We start from the raw sequence: 17,297 nt of genomic DNA, 5'->3' as shown, positions 1-17,297 counted from the left end.
TAACAGCCTTATTAACATGAATAAGACTTTATAAATGTTATATTACATCCTGAACATGTTTATTGTAAGATTAAAGCCAGAAGCAATAATTAAATATCTTTTAAGGACATTTTTATGCATTTATTAACATGAATAAGGAATTTGCTACTTTATACTAATATCCTTGTAATAAGCAGAAGTAAAAGGGTAATAAAACCGTTATAACAGCCTTATTAACATGAATACTAATAAGCATTAATAAAGGGATCATGAACACATTTATTGATACATTGGAAGATCAAAGAGAATAAAAAAATAGCCAATTATTTAAACAAACGTGCATTATAACACATGAATTAACCTTAATAAGACATTTGATAGTCCTTGTAATAAATGTAAGTTCATACATAATAATGCTGTTATAAGCTCTTATAGCGTCCTTATTAACATGAATAAGACTCTATAAATGTTTATATTACATCCTAATGAACATGTTTAAGATAAGAAGGCAAAAGCCAGAAACAATAGCTGAATATCAATATCTAAATAAAGAGCATTTTAAAGCATTTATTAACATTAATTATGAAGTTGCTAGTGCTTTATACTAAGATCCTTGTAAAAAGCTCAAGTAAAAGGTAATAAGGTCGTTATAACGGCCTTATTAACATAAAAATTACGTATAAGCATTAATAAAGGGATCATAAACACGTTTATTGAGACACTGGAAGGTAAAAGTCAATAAAAATAGCCAAAAAACCTGCATTATAACACATTAATTAACCTTAATAAGACATTTGATATCAAGCACTTTATATCAAGGTGCTTGTAATAAATGTAAGTTAATAAGAAAAAATGCTGTTATAAGTCCTTACATGATGCTTATTAACATTATTGGGGATTTCAAGTGTTATAAAATGATAATAATTATGTATATTGTTAGATTCTGATATCTATAAGCACTTGTTAACAGTTTAATGACTGTTTAGGAATGTCTGAGTTCCTTATAATAACTTATTATTTGATAATTCCACATAAAAAGCTAGAAGTTAGTTCAGTGAGCTGCACCTCAGCCAGCTGCAGCAGTCAGATCCTGAACACCTCGTCGACTCCACCTGCCTGAATTCACTCAGGACTGTTTTATAGCTCTCGTTTAACGAGGTGCAGGGAGGAAGTGCTTCTGTCTGGCCGTCTCCCAGAAATCTGAACGAGTTAAGAACAGGTTCATTAAGTCCTCCGTCAGACGACTGTCGCTCCCTCAGCCCAAAGACTTAATTCTTGGCTGATTCAGACGCGTTCCTCATCATTTCTGTCTCGTCAGGCTGAAGTGAACCACGTCAGTTTGAAACCTGCAAGATAAAGATGACATCAATAAACAGGAGGAAACTAAACGTAAAGCAAAAGTATGAAACCTTCCGTCTACTTTGATTAACTGGTCAGTAAAACGAGCATGTTTAGACCAAACCTGAGCAATAAAATCAAATTCTGTCACAGCCCAGTTTAAAGGAACAGTTCACCTGAAACTTTCCCTCCATGCTGATGGAGACGTGAACTTGTCTTGGTCTCAGCGTGACATTTTGCAGTACAAGGAGACATTTTTTATTGATTGATTGATCCACGCTGTCTGAACTGGGTGAACGAGCTCAACATGCTCTGGGACGTTATTTAAACTGTTGCTGCACGCTGAACTCAAGTCAGACGGGTTGTATGCTAATGTTATTAGCTAAGTAGCTACATTGATGATTTTGGCTTTAAACCAGGTGTAAGTGACGTCTTTTCAAATCAGTGTGTGACCTCAGGGCTTCCAGAGACTTGATGCTGAGCTGTGTGGAGCCGTTTTATGTCATTTGGGGTTGTTTCTTCCATGTTCAGTCACTGCTGCTGAAAACACAACGTTTCCTGTGATGCTGCTTCACAATAAAAGCTTTGAAATGACTAAATAACGGGAGGTTTTTATTGTGAAGACGTTATAGGATCATTTCTGGAGCTTCGCAGCAAAACAGCAGAATTGCAGAATTCGTCCCCTGAGGATGTAAATAACATCTTTTCAAATCAATTTGGGATCTTGGGGCCTCCAGAGACTTGTGTTATGTCAGACGAGCTGTGTGGAGACACTTTTTTCAGTTGTTTTTCCGTTTTAAAACAAGTCCCCAGCTACATCAGCTGTTTCAGAGAACGCTGTTTTGCTGTGAAGCTCCAGAAATGCTTCGTGGACGACGAGACTACATGACTTTTCCGTCAGCGTGGAGGGAGGAGATGATAACTGGATTTACATTTTTTGAACTGCTCCTTTAACAGGGTGGAGCTCCAATGTTTTGATGGCATTAGAGGAAACTTGCATGACTAAAGTTATCAGCAGGTAGAGCATGTAGTCCTCTCGTCGATGCCTCCTCCTGCAGAGACAATCTGTCTGTCTGGAGACATTTCTACATGTGAAAACACTGCGGATCAACCTCATGGTGGCGCTAGAGAAGGAAAGTCAAGAGATCATGAAAGTCAGCAGGACTCATCCTCTGGAGACCACGAACGTCTGCACAAAATGTCATTCATCGATAGTTTCTGAGATATTTCAGTGGTTCACCGAGCAGCAGACAGATTCACAGATTCACAGAGACATGTCGTCTGTTTGAGCGCCTCCTGGTGGCTGCAGGGCGTCCCGCACACACACACACACACACACACACACAGCCTGAGCTGTACACACCCAACAACAACAACAACAACAACAACACTGACCTGTAGAGCTGCATTACTGCTGTGTGACAGGCAGATGGCGCTGCAGGACATCCTGCAGTGATGGATGATGCTGCTGGTGAATACAGATAATGATGGGAGAGTGGATGAAGGGCCATTAATCCTCTGTGTGTGTGTGTGTGTGTGTGTGTGTGTGTGTGTGTGTGTGTGTGTGTGTGTGTGTGTGTGTGTGTGCGCACAGAGAAGAAGGCAGCGTTGGTTCGTCTCTGAGGTTTAAATGTGGAGTAATCACACTAACGACCTGCCCCCCCCCCGCTGAAGGCTGTGATGTGATGTGAGGTCAGAGGTCAGCAGCAGTTCTGCAGCAGCAACATCACACTCCTGTTGTTGTTTATTGTTTCTGTGCTTTTGTTTGTTTTGTCTCATCCTCTCGTCGTGTCGTCTCTTCTCTCATTTGATCTCACATTGTTCTGATCCGTCTCTGGAGGAAAACAGACGAGCAGAAGATCTGAAAGACTTTCTTGTATTTTCTCAGTTTGATTTTGTTTTTTCTTGATTGTCTCTTGTAACAATTTGTCTTCTTCTTCTTCTTTTCTCTTTTGATCTCATTTAGCTACAGCAGAGACGCCACCGCTTTAAAGGGACAGTTCACCCCAAAATCAAAACATACGTATTTATCCGTCTGGATTTTTTTGGTCTGAGTTTAAAAGATATCAGCCGCTGAGATGTCGGCCGTCTCTCCAGTGTGGTGGAATTAGAAGGCCAGAAGAAGACATTAATAAAATCTCTCTTTCCAGGTTACTCTCTAACTACACACACAAACAGATGTTTGATATAAAGTCAGGTGACGTGTCGTAGTCCACAGAACTGTTCTGGAGCTTCACAGCTTCTCCTGAAGCTCCAAGATCCCAAACAGATTTAAAAAAGACGATATTTACAACCTTCTTAAAGTAAAATCTTCACACTAGCTGCGAAGATAAAAGCTGAATCGTGGTCAGATTATGAGTTGGATTCATGTGTTTGTTTGTTTAACAGGGGAAGTGAACATCTTCTTAGCTATATAGGAGTTAGCTTCAAGCTAATTTACGTCCCTTCATATAATCATTCTACCACTGACCTCAAAATGTATGTGAGCATGTAAAGGCTGCATTCATTTTCCTTTATTTCTGATGGACGGATGATGATGTAAACGTGTGTTTCTCGCAGGGTGGCTCAGGAAAGACGACGAGAGTCTGTGTTGATTATAATGTTTAATGTGATGTTCTCCTCAGACAGATGTTTCACCAACGCAACAACACTTCTGGGTGTCTTCGATGTGCGTGTGGGCTTTGGGATTTGTACTCGCACGACACAATGAATGACAGAATCAGAAGGAAGAGAAGAGAAGCACGGCGAGACTCTGAGCAGGAAAACAGACGATATTAGGAAGCAGAATGTGACCGATGGCATCTTTTCATCCTGACACATGTTTGTGTGTTTTCCTTTTACATGAGAGCAGAGAGGAGCACGACTACACTGCAACATCACACACACACACACACACACACACACACATATACACACACACACACACACACACACACACACTGCCTTATTGTCTTCCTCAGGCTCGACTGCAGCACCTTCGCTCTGCAGTGAAGTCCCAGGGTGGGAGGTGGGAGTGGTGTGTGTGTGTGTGTGTGTGTGTGTGTGTGTGTGTGTGTGTGTGTGCATGGGGGGGGGAGTTGGGTGGTGTCGGGGAGGGGAGGGGGGAAGGGGGGTGGGGGTGATTCTCAGAAACCGGTTGCCATGGCCACCAAAACAAGGATTCTTGCCTGCATCACTCCTCCCAGTGAGCACGCTTCACTTCGCTCCTCTCTCTCTCTCTTCCTCACACTTCTCATGCAGCATCTCTCGCTCGCCCAGACACACACACACACACACACACACACACACACTGACATGAAGAAAGTGCATCCAAATCACACACACACACACACACACACACACAAATAGAGTCGGGGAATTCCCTGACACTGCAGAAAAAAACCTGCAAACAAAAATAGAAGTCAAATCTCGTTTCGTTGTTTTCACGTCTGCAGTCTGCAAATGTCAACACGCTGCATATGATCTCCTCCAGTGTGTGTGTGTGTGTGTGTGTGTATGTGTGCGCAGTAAGAGAGCATCCTTTTCCTCATCTACTCACTCTGTAGGTGAGGGGTTAATCTATCTATCCATCCATCCATCAGGCAGGGAGGATTCCTGATGGATGCTCAAATGCAGCAGAGCTTAACCCTCGTCTCTGTCTGACTGCATCATCCTCACACACACACACACACACACACACACACACACACACACACACACTACACACACGCACACACACACACACACACACACATGCACACACACACGCACACACTACACACACGCACACACACACACACACACCAGATGTACCACTCTCATCACCTTTCAGCACTGGTGAGCGCCTCTGTCGATATGGAGGAGGGAGACACAGGGTGAATGAAGAGGAGGGAGGGGAAGAGGGACTGATGGGAGAGGAGGAGGGGGGAGGCAGGGGGAGGGAGGGGGAGGGAGGATGGACGAGCATCACCATCCTCCGTCAGTTCAGCTGGAGGCTCTTTGGAGCAACAGATACCAGAGCGGCAGACAGAAGAAGAAGAAGAGAAGAGGGGGGAAAGTGGCTCTTCATCCCTCCACCTCGACAACACACGACTCTCCTCTCTCCTCCTCCTCCCACCTGACACGGGGATCCCCCCCAACTTTGAGGCTCTTCCTCCTCCTCCGCCTCCTCCTCCTCTTCCTCCACCTCCTCCCCGCATTTCTGCACGCTGCGCTTCGCCTCGCTCCTGAGCTTTGGCGCACCGCAGGCAGGAGACACCAGGACGGACTGCGGAGATGCGGGGTTCGCTCCCTGCGTCCTCCGCCCGCCACCACCACGACCAACACCCGCACCACCGAGGACACGCAGGTTTTTTGATGACAACTTCGCGCGTGCGTGCGTGTGTCCGCGCGGCGCACAGATGGAGCCGTGCGCTCCGCGTGTGAGAGAGAGCTGCCGCGCGCCTCCCGGACACCTGCTGCTGCTGCTGCTGCTGCGGCGCCGCGTCAACATGAAGGAGAAATCCCCGCAGGAAGTCCGAGCCTCCGCAAACATGTGACATTTTCTCTCTGTCTCCTCCAGGGAATCACAGAGGGGTCAAGCGCCTAAAAGAGACGGTGTTGGAGGTGTGTGACCCTGCCAACCCCTCTCCTCCTCCTCCTCCTCCTACTCTTCTTCCTCCACCTCCACCTCCTCGTCTTCTTCTTCTTCCTCTCTTTCTTCAGAGTGAATTCAGGATGGGTCCTGTTTGGCTTCTTCTTCTGCTCCCATCCGTCCTCAGAGCGCAGGTGACTCCAGAGCTCCCATCAGGAGTCACGGTGGAGTCAGACAACAGCACTGACTCTGTGACCAACAGCACCGCAGCCTCAGAGGTCTCCAGCAGCCTCAGACCACCAGACTCCTCTGGGTCTGCAGCGATGCCTACAGAAGCTCCCACAGAGGAGGAAGACGACTGGACGCCAGCAGAGACCTTCATGTACACCGGAGAGTCGTCCACTCTGGAGGAGGCGCGGTGCTCACGGGCGTACAGCCCCCCGGGACAGACGGGTTCCCTGCCCCTCAGCTTCACCGCCCCCCTGCGGCCGGCTCTGGACGCGCTCGCCAACACGGCCAACTTCCTCAACATGATCTTCCAGGCGAGCGACCTGCGGGAGAGCACGGTGCAGGAGGACATGGAGTGGTACCACGCCCTGGTCCGCGCCCTCCTGGAGGCCGACGTGCTCATCCAGCGGGCCCTGCTCACCTTCGACGCCGACCCGACCGCCCCGATGCCGCAGCTGGTGCTCCGTGCCTCCCGCAACCCGGCGGCCAAGGTGCAGACCATCATCCTCCAGGACTTATCCAAGGCCTGGGAGAGCCTGCACCCGCCCGCCCCGGCCCCTGACGACAGCTGGTTCAGAAACTTTAAATTCCCACAGTCCACCCAGCAGACGACGGCCTTGTCCAAGAGGGTGCTCTTCAACGACCTCAGCACCTTGGAGACGCCCAAGTGGAGGCAGGGCGACAGCTACGTGACCAATCGCAGCGGGGTACGCTGGGCCGGCGCCCCCTTCCTGGACTGTGAGGACCGGCGCTTCGTGCCTGGCTGGATGCTCACCCTGTCCACGTCCTTCTACGGCCTCAAGCCCGACCTGACGCCAGAGTTCAGGTTAGGGCCTGCACACACACACACACACACACACACACAGTTACAACACAGAAATACTGGAGGACACAAACACAACCAAGCTGTCTCATACTGATGATGTCACTAGCAGTCGGTTACTAATATCACATTTTCCTCACTTTTAATTTAGAGGATTAATTTAATCTTTTAGAAGCTTTCTGCAAAACTGGAGCATCAAATGTGCTGCTGTTTATTTCCCCATTACTTTCAGACCGGTGCCTCCAGAGGAGGCTGGTAAATTTCCCTCCATTGATGTCACTCTGTAGCCCAGATGCATTGTGGGTAATGTAGCAGTGGCGGTTCTAGACCAGTTTTAATAGGGGGGCCAGGTTGGGGCCAGCTTTTTTGTTAGGGGGCACATACAACCCGGAAAAAAAGATAAATCCCTCATTCAGACAAAACAGTGTTTACAATTTCAGCAATTTTGATTGGGTAGTAAACTGCTGAGACACTTTATTTCTGCCTTTCCCCTCAAAACAAAATCATTGCAAGAAATCTGTCATAGTATTATTGATGCACACTCCCTGTCGGGGGGGCCACAGGGGGGTCCAGACTCAGAGTTACGGGGGCACTGGCCCCTGTTGGCCCCCCCCTAGAACCGCCCCTGTAATGTAGGCATCAGGTGCTGAAAAACAGACCCACTCTTTGTGGACAGTTTAAAAAGAAGTTATCTAAAACAGATACAACAGAACCGGAGATACCTCCTTCTCAAAACCTGCTGCCTACATTACCCACAATGCATCTAAGCCACTGAGTGACATCACTGGAGGCAGTTTATCAGATGACATGCAGCTTCCTCTGGAATCACAGAAGACGTTAAACTACTTTGTTCACATATGCAGTAAAACTCCCCAAGATCACAACTTTAAACACACTTTACACCGTATGAAGAGTTTCTTAAAGGAGCAGTTCACCCGAAACTAATACTCAGTCCTCCTCTCCTCCTCCTGATGATATAAAGTCCTCCTCTCCTCCTCCTGATGATATAAATTCCTCCTCTCCTCCTCCTGATGATATAAAGTCCTCCTCTCCTCCTCCTGATGATATAAAGTCCTCCTCTCCTCCTCCTGATGATATAAAGTCCTCCTCTCCTCCTCCTGATGATATAAAGTCCTCCTCTCCTCCTGATGATATAAAGTCCTCCTCTCCTCTCCTGATGATATAAAGTCCTCCTCTCCACCTCCTGATGATATAAAGTCGTCCTCTCCTCCTCCTGATGATATAAAGTCCTCCTCTCCTCCTGATGATATAAAGTCCTCCTCTCCACCTCCTGATGATATAAAGTCCTCCTCTCCTCCTCCTGATGATATAAAGTCCTCCTCTCCTCCTCCTGATGATATAAAGTCCTCCTCTCCTCCTGATGATATAAAGTCCTCCTCTCCACCTCCTGATGATATAAAGTCCTCCTCTCCTCCTCCTGATGATATAAAGTCCTCCTCTCCTCCTCCTGATGTTATAAAGTCGTCCTCTCCTCCTCCTGATGATATAAAGTCCTCCTCTCCTCCTCCTGATGATATAAAGTCCTCCTCTCCTCCTCCTGATGATATAAAGTCCTCCTCTCCTCCTCCTGATGATATAAAGTCCTCCTCTCCTCCTCCTGATGATATAAAGTCCTCCTCTCCTCCTCCTGATGATATAAAGTCCTCCTCTCCTCCTCCTGATGATATAAAGTCCTCCTCTCCTCCTCCTGATGATATAAAGTCCTCCTCTCCTCCTCCTGATGATATAAAGTCCTCCTCTCCTCCTGATGATATAAAGTCCTCCTCTCCTCCTCCTGATGATATAAAGTCCTCCTCTCCTCCTCCTGATGATATAAAGTCCTCCTCTCCTCCTCCTGATGATATAAAGTCCTCCTCTCCTCCTCCTGAGGATATAAAGTCCTCCTCTCCTCCTCCTGATGATATAAAAGTCCTCTCTCTCCTCCTGATGATATAAAGTCCTCCTCTCCTCTTCCTCTCTCCTCCTGATGATATAAAGTCCTCCTCTCCTCCTGATGATATAAAGTCATCCTCTCCTCCTGATGATATAAAGTCCTCCTCTCCTTCTCCTAATGATACAAAGTCCTCCTCTCCTCCTCTTGATGATATAAAGTCCTCCTCTCCTCCTGATGATATAAAGTCATCCTCTCCTCCTGATGATATAAAGTCCTCCTCTCCTCCTCCTGATGATATAAAGTCCTCCTCTCCTCCTCCTGATGATATAAAGTCCTCCTCTCCTCCTGATGATATAAAGTCATCCTCTCCTCCTGATGATATAAAGTCCTCCTCTCCTCCTCCTGATGATATAAAGTCCTCCTCTCCTCCTGATGATACAAAGTCCTCCTCTCCTCCTCTTGATGATATAAAGTCCTCCTCTCCTCCTCTTGATGATATAAAGTCCTCCTCTCCTCCTCCTGATGATATAAAGTCCTCCTCTCCTCCTCCTGATGATATAAAGTCCTCCTCTCCTCCTGATGATATAAAGTCCTCCTCTCCTTCTCCTAATGATACAAAGTCCTCCTCTCCTCCTCTTGATGATATAAAGTCCTCCTCTCCTCCTCCTGATGATATAAAGTCCTCCTCTCCTCCTGAGGATATAAAGTCCTCCTCTCCTCCTCCTGATGTTATAAAGTCCTCCTCTCCTCCTCCTGATGATATAAAGTCCTCCTCTCCTCCTGAGGATATAAAGTCATCCTCTCCTCCTCCTGATGATATAAAGTCCTCCTCTCCTCCTGATGATATAAAGTCCTCCTCTCCTCCTCCTGATGATAGAAAGTCCTCCTCTCCTCCTCTTGATGATATAAAGTCCTCCTCTCCTTCTCCTAATGATATAAAGTCCTCCTCTCCTCCTCCTGATGATATAAAGTCCTCCTCTCCTCCTCCTGATGATATAAAGTCATCCTCTCCTCCTGATGATATAAAGTCCTCCTCTCCTCCTGATGATATAAAGTCATCCTCTCCTCCTGATGATATAAAGTCCTCCTCTCCTCCTCCTGATGATATAAAGTCCTCCTCTCCTCCTGATGATATAAAGTCATCCTCTCCTCCTGATGATATAAAGTCCTCCTCTCCTTCTCCTAATGATATAAAGTCCTCCTCTCCTCCTCCTGATGATATAAAGTCCTCCTCTCCTCCTCCTGATGATATAAAGTCCTCCTCTCCTCCTGATGATATAAAGTCATCCTCTCCTCCTGATGATATAAAGTCCTCCTCTCCTCCTGATGATATAAAGTCCTCCTCTCCTTCTCCTAATGATATAAAGTCCTCCTCTCCTCCTCTTGATGATATAAAGTCCTCCTCTCCTCCTCCTGATGATATAAAGTCCTCCTCTCCTCCTGAGGATATAAAGTCCTCCTCTCCTCCTCCTGATGATATAAAGTCCTCCTCTCCTCCTCCTGATGTTATAAAGTCCTCCTCTCCTCCTGATGATATAAAGTCCTCCTCTCCTCCTGATGATAGAAAGTCCTCCTCTCCTCCTCTTGATGATATAAAGTCCTCCTCTCCTCCTCCTGATGATATAAAGTCCTCCTCTCCTCCTCCTGATGTTATAAAGTCCTCCTCTCCTCCTGATGATATAAAGTCCTCCTCTCCTCCTGATGATAGAAAGTCCTCCTCTCCTCCTCCTGATGATATAAAGTCCTCCTCTCCTCCTCCTGATGTTATAAAGTCCTCCTCTCCTCCTGATGATATAAAGTCCTCCTCTCCTCCTCCTGATGATATAAAGTCCTCCTCTCCTCCTGATGATATAAAGTCCTCCTCTCCTCCTCCTGATGTTATAAAGTCCTCATCCTCCTCCTCCTTGATGATATAAAGTCCTCCTCTCCTCCTCCTGATGATAGAAAGTCCTCCTCTCCTCCTCCTGATGTTATAAAGTCCTCCTCTCCTCCTCCTGATGATATAAAGTCCTCCTCTCCTCCTGATGATATAAAGTCCTCCTCTCTCCTCCTGATGATATAAAGTCCTCCTCTCCTCCTCCTGATGATATAAAGTCCTCCTCTCCTCCTCTTGATGATATAAAGTCCTCCTCTCCTCCTCCTGATGATATAAAGTCCTCCTCTCCTCCTGATGATATAAAGTCCTCCTCTCCTCCTGATGATGTAAAGTTCTCCTCTCCTCCTCCTGATGATATAAAGTCCTCCTCTCCTCCTCTTGATGATATAAAGTCCTCCTCTCCTCCTCCTGATGATATAAAGTCGTCCTCTCCTCCTCCTGATGAGATAAAGTCCTCCTCTCCTCCTGATGATATAAAGTCCTCCTCTCCTCCTCCTGATGATATAAAGTCATCCTCTCCTCCTCCTGATGATATAAAGTCCTCCTCTCCTCCTCCTGATGATATAAAGTCCTCCTCTCCTCCTGATGATATAAAGTCGTCCTCTCCTCCTCCTGATGATATAAAGTCCTCCTCTCCTCCTCCTGATGATATAAAGTCAACCTGCATTCTGCTAAACAACTGAAATAGCTGGGGACTTGAGGTTTATATTTTTGGGTGAACTGCTCCTTTACCTCATCATGTTGCGTTCTATACTTTAGTTCTCTTACGTTCAGTTTTGTTGATCTTCTCTTCCCTGAAGCTCAACTACACTTTCTTTCCTTCGCTGCCTGTTAAGAATAATAAACCAGGACCTTTTTTTTGAAGAGGATAAAAGCTTTGAAGGCGGCAGTGTTTGTGTTTCACCTGCCTTTACAGTTTGTGTGTCGGCCGCTGTGACCTTCTCTCCAACACTCTGGAGACGAGTTTGATAAGAATTTAAAATGACAGAAACCAGTTTGAATCATCGGTCAGATAAAATCTGACATTTGAAAGAGAGTCCACTCGAAGGCCACGCAGGTGGACGAAATGTGGAAGTGAAGGGGAAAAAAGTTTTATTCTAATGAGTCTGATGATCTTTGGTTCTGTGTGTGTGTGTGTGTGTGTGTCTGTGTGTGTGTGTGTGTGTGTGTGTCAGAGGTGTGATCCGTGTGGATGTCAACATTCAAGACATCGACTTGGACCAGTGTGCGACAGGAGACGGCTGGTTTGCTGACACACACCTGTGCAACCGCACCAGCATGGAGGTAAACATACACAAGGAAACTACCTGAGAGGGTTTTGTTGATTCTAGCGCCTCCTTTGGACAAAAGCGGTACGATCTGTTGTAAAAAGATCTTTGTTAGCTCGTGACAGGATGGATCACGATGACGTAATATATTTATGCGTGATTTTATATGTGATCTGATCCGAGAACAGGCGTTTATAATAAGTGTATAAAAATAGTCTCTTCACGTTTGTTGTTACAGGTCGTTTATAATCATCATGAGACTTTTTCATCAACATTTAAAAAAAACTCGTAGTCACTTCAACAGATGTTATGTTTGTGAGATCATTTTCGTGAGATGTCAAGAAAACAAACTTTGTCGCCATCACAAGTTAACAAATGTTGTTCTCCCGACATAATTGGCTTCATAACAGCTACCATTACATACACACTCCTCTGTGGGCTGGTGTTTGGGGAGTTTCAAAACAAACCACATGAACATTTTATGAAGTTTTGCCGTTAGTAACAGCCTAAAACAGCTGACATTGTGTTTTGTTTGTCAAAAAATGGTGAGGACCCAAATGCGGGACACAGGATTGGCGTTTTTCACAAAACTATCAACACAAAAGCTAAAACAAAGCAGAACAACTCGGGAAAAACATACCACACGTGAGTAACACAGGACGAACTGACAAAGACATCAGCGGGAAATCACACAAAAGCAGGAAATGAAAAGCAGCATATGAGGGCAAAACTTCAAAATAAAACAGGAAATCACAAAATCACAAACTGAAAACATGGCAGCTGAACTTCAGACGCCGGAATCCCACTGCTGAACAAAACACCAGAAAAACCTTTTGTGTTCTTGTGATTACAGATTAATTTATCTCGTTATCTCGGGATGACAAAGCCTGTTATCTCGTTAACATGTTATTCCGTGATGATGAAATAAAATGTAACCTGTTATCACAGTCAAAGACAGAGGAAATGTGTTCAACCCATGACTGTTTAGGGCTCACGTATAGATCGCTTCTCCTGCGGTCCTCCTCCTCTAACCTTTAAACCTCCTCCTCCTCCTCCTCAAAGGGCAGCCTGCTCTGCAAACAGCAGGAGAAACATCCCACCAGCAGCATGAAAGTGTCGCCTCACCTGTGAAGCAACAGAGACGCTGAACTTTTTACTGAAGTAAAAAAAGAGTGGGTTCAGGTTAACCTATAGATGCAGACAGAACCGACCCAGACAGCACACACACGTCTAGCAGACATCAGTGTGATGAGTAGAAGATCCAAGACTTTAACGCCACGTCTTCCCAGTTTGCAAATGCTTCACATACATCAACTTCCTTCATTGCTAGTTAGCTCCTGAGCAAAATTCATGATGAACGGGGAAAGAAGTTTGCTGCCCAGCGGCTGAAATGTCACTTGAACCGAGTGAAAGAATCCAATTTTAAGGATAGTAACGGTGACAGACGTGCAGCTGTCGTGCTCGGTGTGTCATTGATCCTGTTGGTTGTGCTCTACGATATGTTGATGTCAATAACCCTCAAGAAGCAGGAGTAGAGTCTGCAAGTGTAAACAAAGAACCTCATCACCACAGAAACAACATCCCCCTCTTTTCCACCAAAATTAGCAGGTCTACATGCTAAAAATCACCTATTGACCCCAGTCCCACTCATTTTTATTTACCACCAGATTTTTATCTGTAGTTACACATTGTACGGCAGAAAATATTTTTCTGATTCCGCTTGAGTTGTGTCATGAATCACACACGATGTTTGTCAGTGTCAGTTTGTTGTAATTAAAGTCAAACCTCATGTAGATTTGTGTTAAAGCTCAGTGAGCTACATCCTCACATCAACACCAACATGGAGCCAAGTCGTCAGTGACGACACTGCTGGGTGTGACATCACCAACGACACTGCTGGATGTGACGTCACCGACGACACTGTTGGATGTGACGTCACCAAGCACCCTGCTGGATGTGACGTCACCGACGACACTGTTGGGTGACATCATCAACAACACTGCTGGGTGTGACATCACCAACGACACTGCTGGATGTGACGTCACCGACGACACTGTTGGGTGACATCACCGACGACACTGTTGGATGCGACATCACCGACGACACTGCTGGATGTGATGTCACCAACGACACTGCTGGCTGCGACGTCACCGACGACACTGCTGGATGTGATGTCACCAACGACACTGCTGGCTGCGACGTCACCGACGACACTGCTGGATGTGATGTCACCAACGACACTGCTGGATGTGACATCACCGACGATACTGCTGGATGTGACGTCACCGACGACACTGTTGGGTGACGTCACCGACGACACTGTTGGATGTGACGTCACCGACGACACTGCTGGATGTGACGTCACCAACGACACTGTTGGATGTGACATCACCGACGACACTGCTGGATGTGACATCACCGACGACACTGCTGGATGTGACGTCACCGACGACACTGTTGGATGCGACATCACCAACGACACTGCTGGCTGCGACGTCATCAACGACACTGCTGGATGTGACATCACCAACGACACTGCTGGATGTGACATCACCGACGACACTGCTGGATGTGACATCACCAACGACACTGCTGGATGTGACATCACCGACGACACTGCTGGCTGCGACGTCACCGACGACACTGCTGGATGCGACGTCACCGACGACACTGCTGGATGCGACGTCACCGACGACACTGCTGGATGTGACATCACCAACGACACTGTTAGGTGTGATGTCACCAACGACACTGCTGGATGTGATATCACTGACGACACTGTTGGATGTGATATCACTGACAACACTGTTGGATGTGACGTCACCAACGACACTGCTGGATGTGACATCACCAACGACACTGCTGGGTGTGATGTCACCAACAACACTGTTGGATGTGACGTCACCGACGACACTGCTGGATGTGACATCACCATCGACACTGTTGGATGTGACGTCACCGACGACACTGCTGGATGTGACATCACCATCGACACTGTTGGATGTGACGTCACCATCGACACTGTTGGATGTGACGTCACCAACGACACTGTTGGATGTGACGTCACCAACGACACTGCTGGATGTGACATCACCATCGACACTGCTGGATGTGACGTCACCAACGACACTGCTGGATGTGACATCACCAACGACACTGCTGGGTGTGATGTCACCATCGACACTGTTGGATGTGACGTCACCGACGACACTGCTGGATGTGACATCACCATCGACACTGTTGGATGTGACGTCACCGACGACACTGCTGGATGTGACATCACCATCGACACTGTTGGATGTGACGTCACCATCGACACTGTTGGATGTGACGTCACCAACGACACTGTTGGATGTGACGTCACCAACGACACTGCTGGATGTGACATCACCATCGACACTGCTGGATGTGACATCACCATCGACACTGTTGGATGTGACATCACCGACGACACTGTTGGATGTGACATCACCAACGACACTGTTGGATGTGACATCACCGACGACACTGCTGACTGTGCCATCTTTATAATGACATATTTTCACAGTCTGATATTTCATTAGTTGATGTCAAACTGAGACAAACTGAGAAGAAAACTGTTTTTAATGAAACTCAAGTTAATGAAAATATCGCGAAGTTGACAGGAAAGTTAAGTGTGTGCACTACAAATAGATAACTGCTGTCAAAAATGGACAATAACTTTGGAATATGTTACATTAAACAAAATTAGGTCGGTTGAAATTAAAAATCGATGACTCCGACTGGCAGGGAGGGAAGAAAATCCAAAACGATCGTACGACTGTTTATTTAAGCTGAGCGATAACGTACGTATTTGGAGTTTGTAGCCCATAGTTAGTGATTTTTGGACGCGGTGCATGTAAACACAGTCTGAACCGTAAGACGAAGTATTTAAACAGACTCATGAATGGTCGTTACATCACTCGCACAAACACACTCTAAACTGTTGGCGACCTCGGGAAATGGATCTAAGCCCGTTCTGTCTGTGCGCGTTACTTCACTCCTGCCTTTTATCCTTTTTATCCTCATACTTTCACACTTTAACTCTTCTGTCTGCTCCACCACATCCGTTCCACCTCCAACCACCTCTTTTAGCGTCACTTTTCCCGTCTGCCCAGAACCCAATCCTCTACCTCTCATCTCCAGCGTCTATTTAAAGATGGCTGCGCTGGGCGGCGGGCTGCGGGATGATCTGATGGATTACGGCGGTAATCCAGACCGCTGACATACTTCCCCTTTATGCAGCGCACTCACAGAGGTCTGAAACAAGGGAAGAACAGTCCTAAAAATCCCCAAATCCACATGGCACCCTTTGTCCCGTCCTGTCCTACCTGGCTTAGAGGATTCAAACCCGTTGACTGAGCAGAGCTCGTACTGGGTCACCCACTTTCCCTTTTGTCCCACTTGGTTCTGTCCCCTCTTGTTTCTTAACGCAGCTCGTTTCATCTCTGATTGTCATCTAAGAAATCGTCCCATCTCACCTCATCTCTCACTTCCTGTCCTGTCTTCTTCTTCTCTTGTCTCATCTGATCTGATGTCAGGCGGTCTTGTTCCACCTTGTCTTCTTCTTCTTGCTCTCTGTTATCTCTCACCTCATCTTTTGTCTCGTTGTCCTCCTCTCTGACGTCTGAACATAAAACCTCCCTCCCCTTGTCTTGTCTTGTCTTGTCCCTTGTTATATTTCATCTTGTGTCAAGCAGTCCTGAAGTATGAAACTCATTCCTTTTTTTTAATCATCTCATCTCATGCAGCTTTTCATTAGAGTGGTAATTAAAGATGTAATCTAGTCTGGACTTAATGACAACTGTAGTCAAATTACGAGTTTTGGTGTCGCTAACGACGCTGTTGGCTGTGTCGTCTTAATTGACATGATCAATTATCTTTTAAATTGACGAACATCATGTGTGTGTTTCACTAACATACAGAGTTGCTCTAAAATAAGATCCCATGAAGGAAACAGGAAGCGGTTGTGGCTTCGGCTCTCTGTGGACAACAACTCCCATGATCCCTCACTTCACACTTCCTAATGTTTCACCAGTTATTGGGATGATTTTGATTCTTTTGTTGGATTTTATTTGTTTGTCCTCGATGTTCCGTATGATTTCACGGGTTACTTCATCGTCAAAGCACGAAGCTTTTCAAAAGTGGCCGGCGTCGTTTCGACTCAAACGTGACAGACGCCTGAACGCGCTCGTTTACTGCGACGATCTGTTGAATCGAGATGCGTCCGTGAAGAGAATTAAGTTGGCCACACTGTGTAATCCATATCACATTAATGTCCGCTCCCCCAGCATTAGAGCCTCTGAGCTTCTGGTGAGGCG

The 17,297-nt window shown here is 46.4% G+C and overlaps 1 protein-coding gene across 1 annotated transcript in view; it reads left to right on the top strand.

Annotated features, from left to right (window-relative positions):
* The first annotated feature begins 5,238 nt into the window (after nucleotides 1-5,238).
* gpr179 (G protein-coupled receptor 179) overlaps nucleotides 5,239-17,297 on the top strand; it is a 29,029-nt gene continuing 16,970 nt past the window's right edge. The window contains exons 1-2 of the mRNA XM_030434168.1: nucleotides 5,239-6,923; nucleotides 11,866-11,974. Of these exons, the coding sequence (XP_030290028.1) occupies nucleotides 6,013-6,923; nucleotides 11,866-11,974 (1,020 nt within the window). The 5' untranslated portion in view covers nucleotides 5,239-6,012. The remainder of the gene's footprint in view (nucleotides 6,924-11,865; nucleotides 11,975-17,297) is intronic.

Source organism: Sparus aurata, chromosome 1 (assembly GCF_900880675.1).
Source record: "Sparus aurata chromosome 1, fSpaAur1.1, whole genome shotgun sequence".
NCBI classification, from domain to species: Eukaryota; Metazoa; Chordata; class Actinopteri; order Spariformes; family Sparidae; genus Sparus; species Sparus aurata.
Note: the sequence above shows the minus strand (reverse complement) of the source record. Positions and strands in the feature narration are given on the sequence as shown.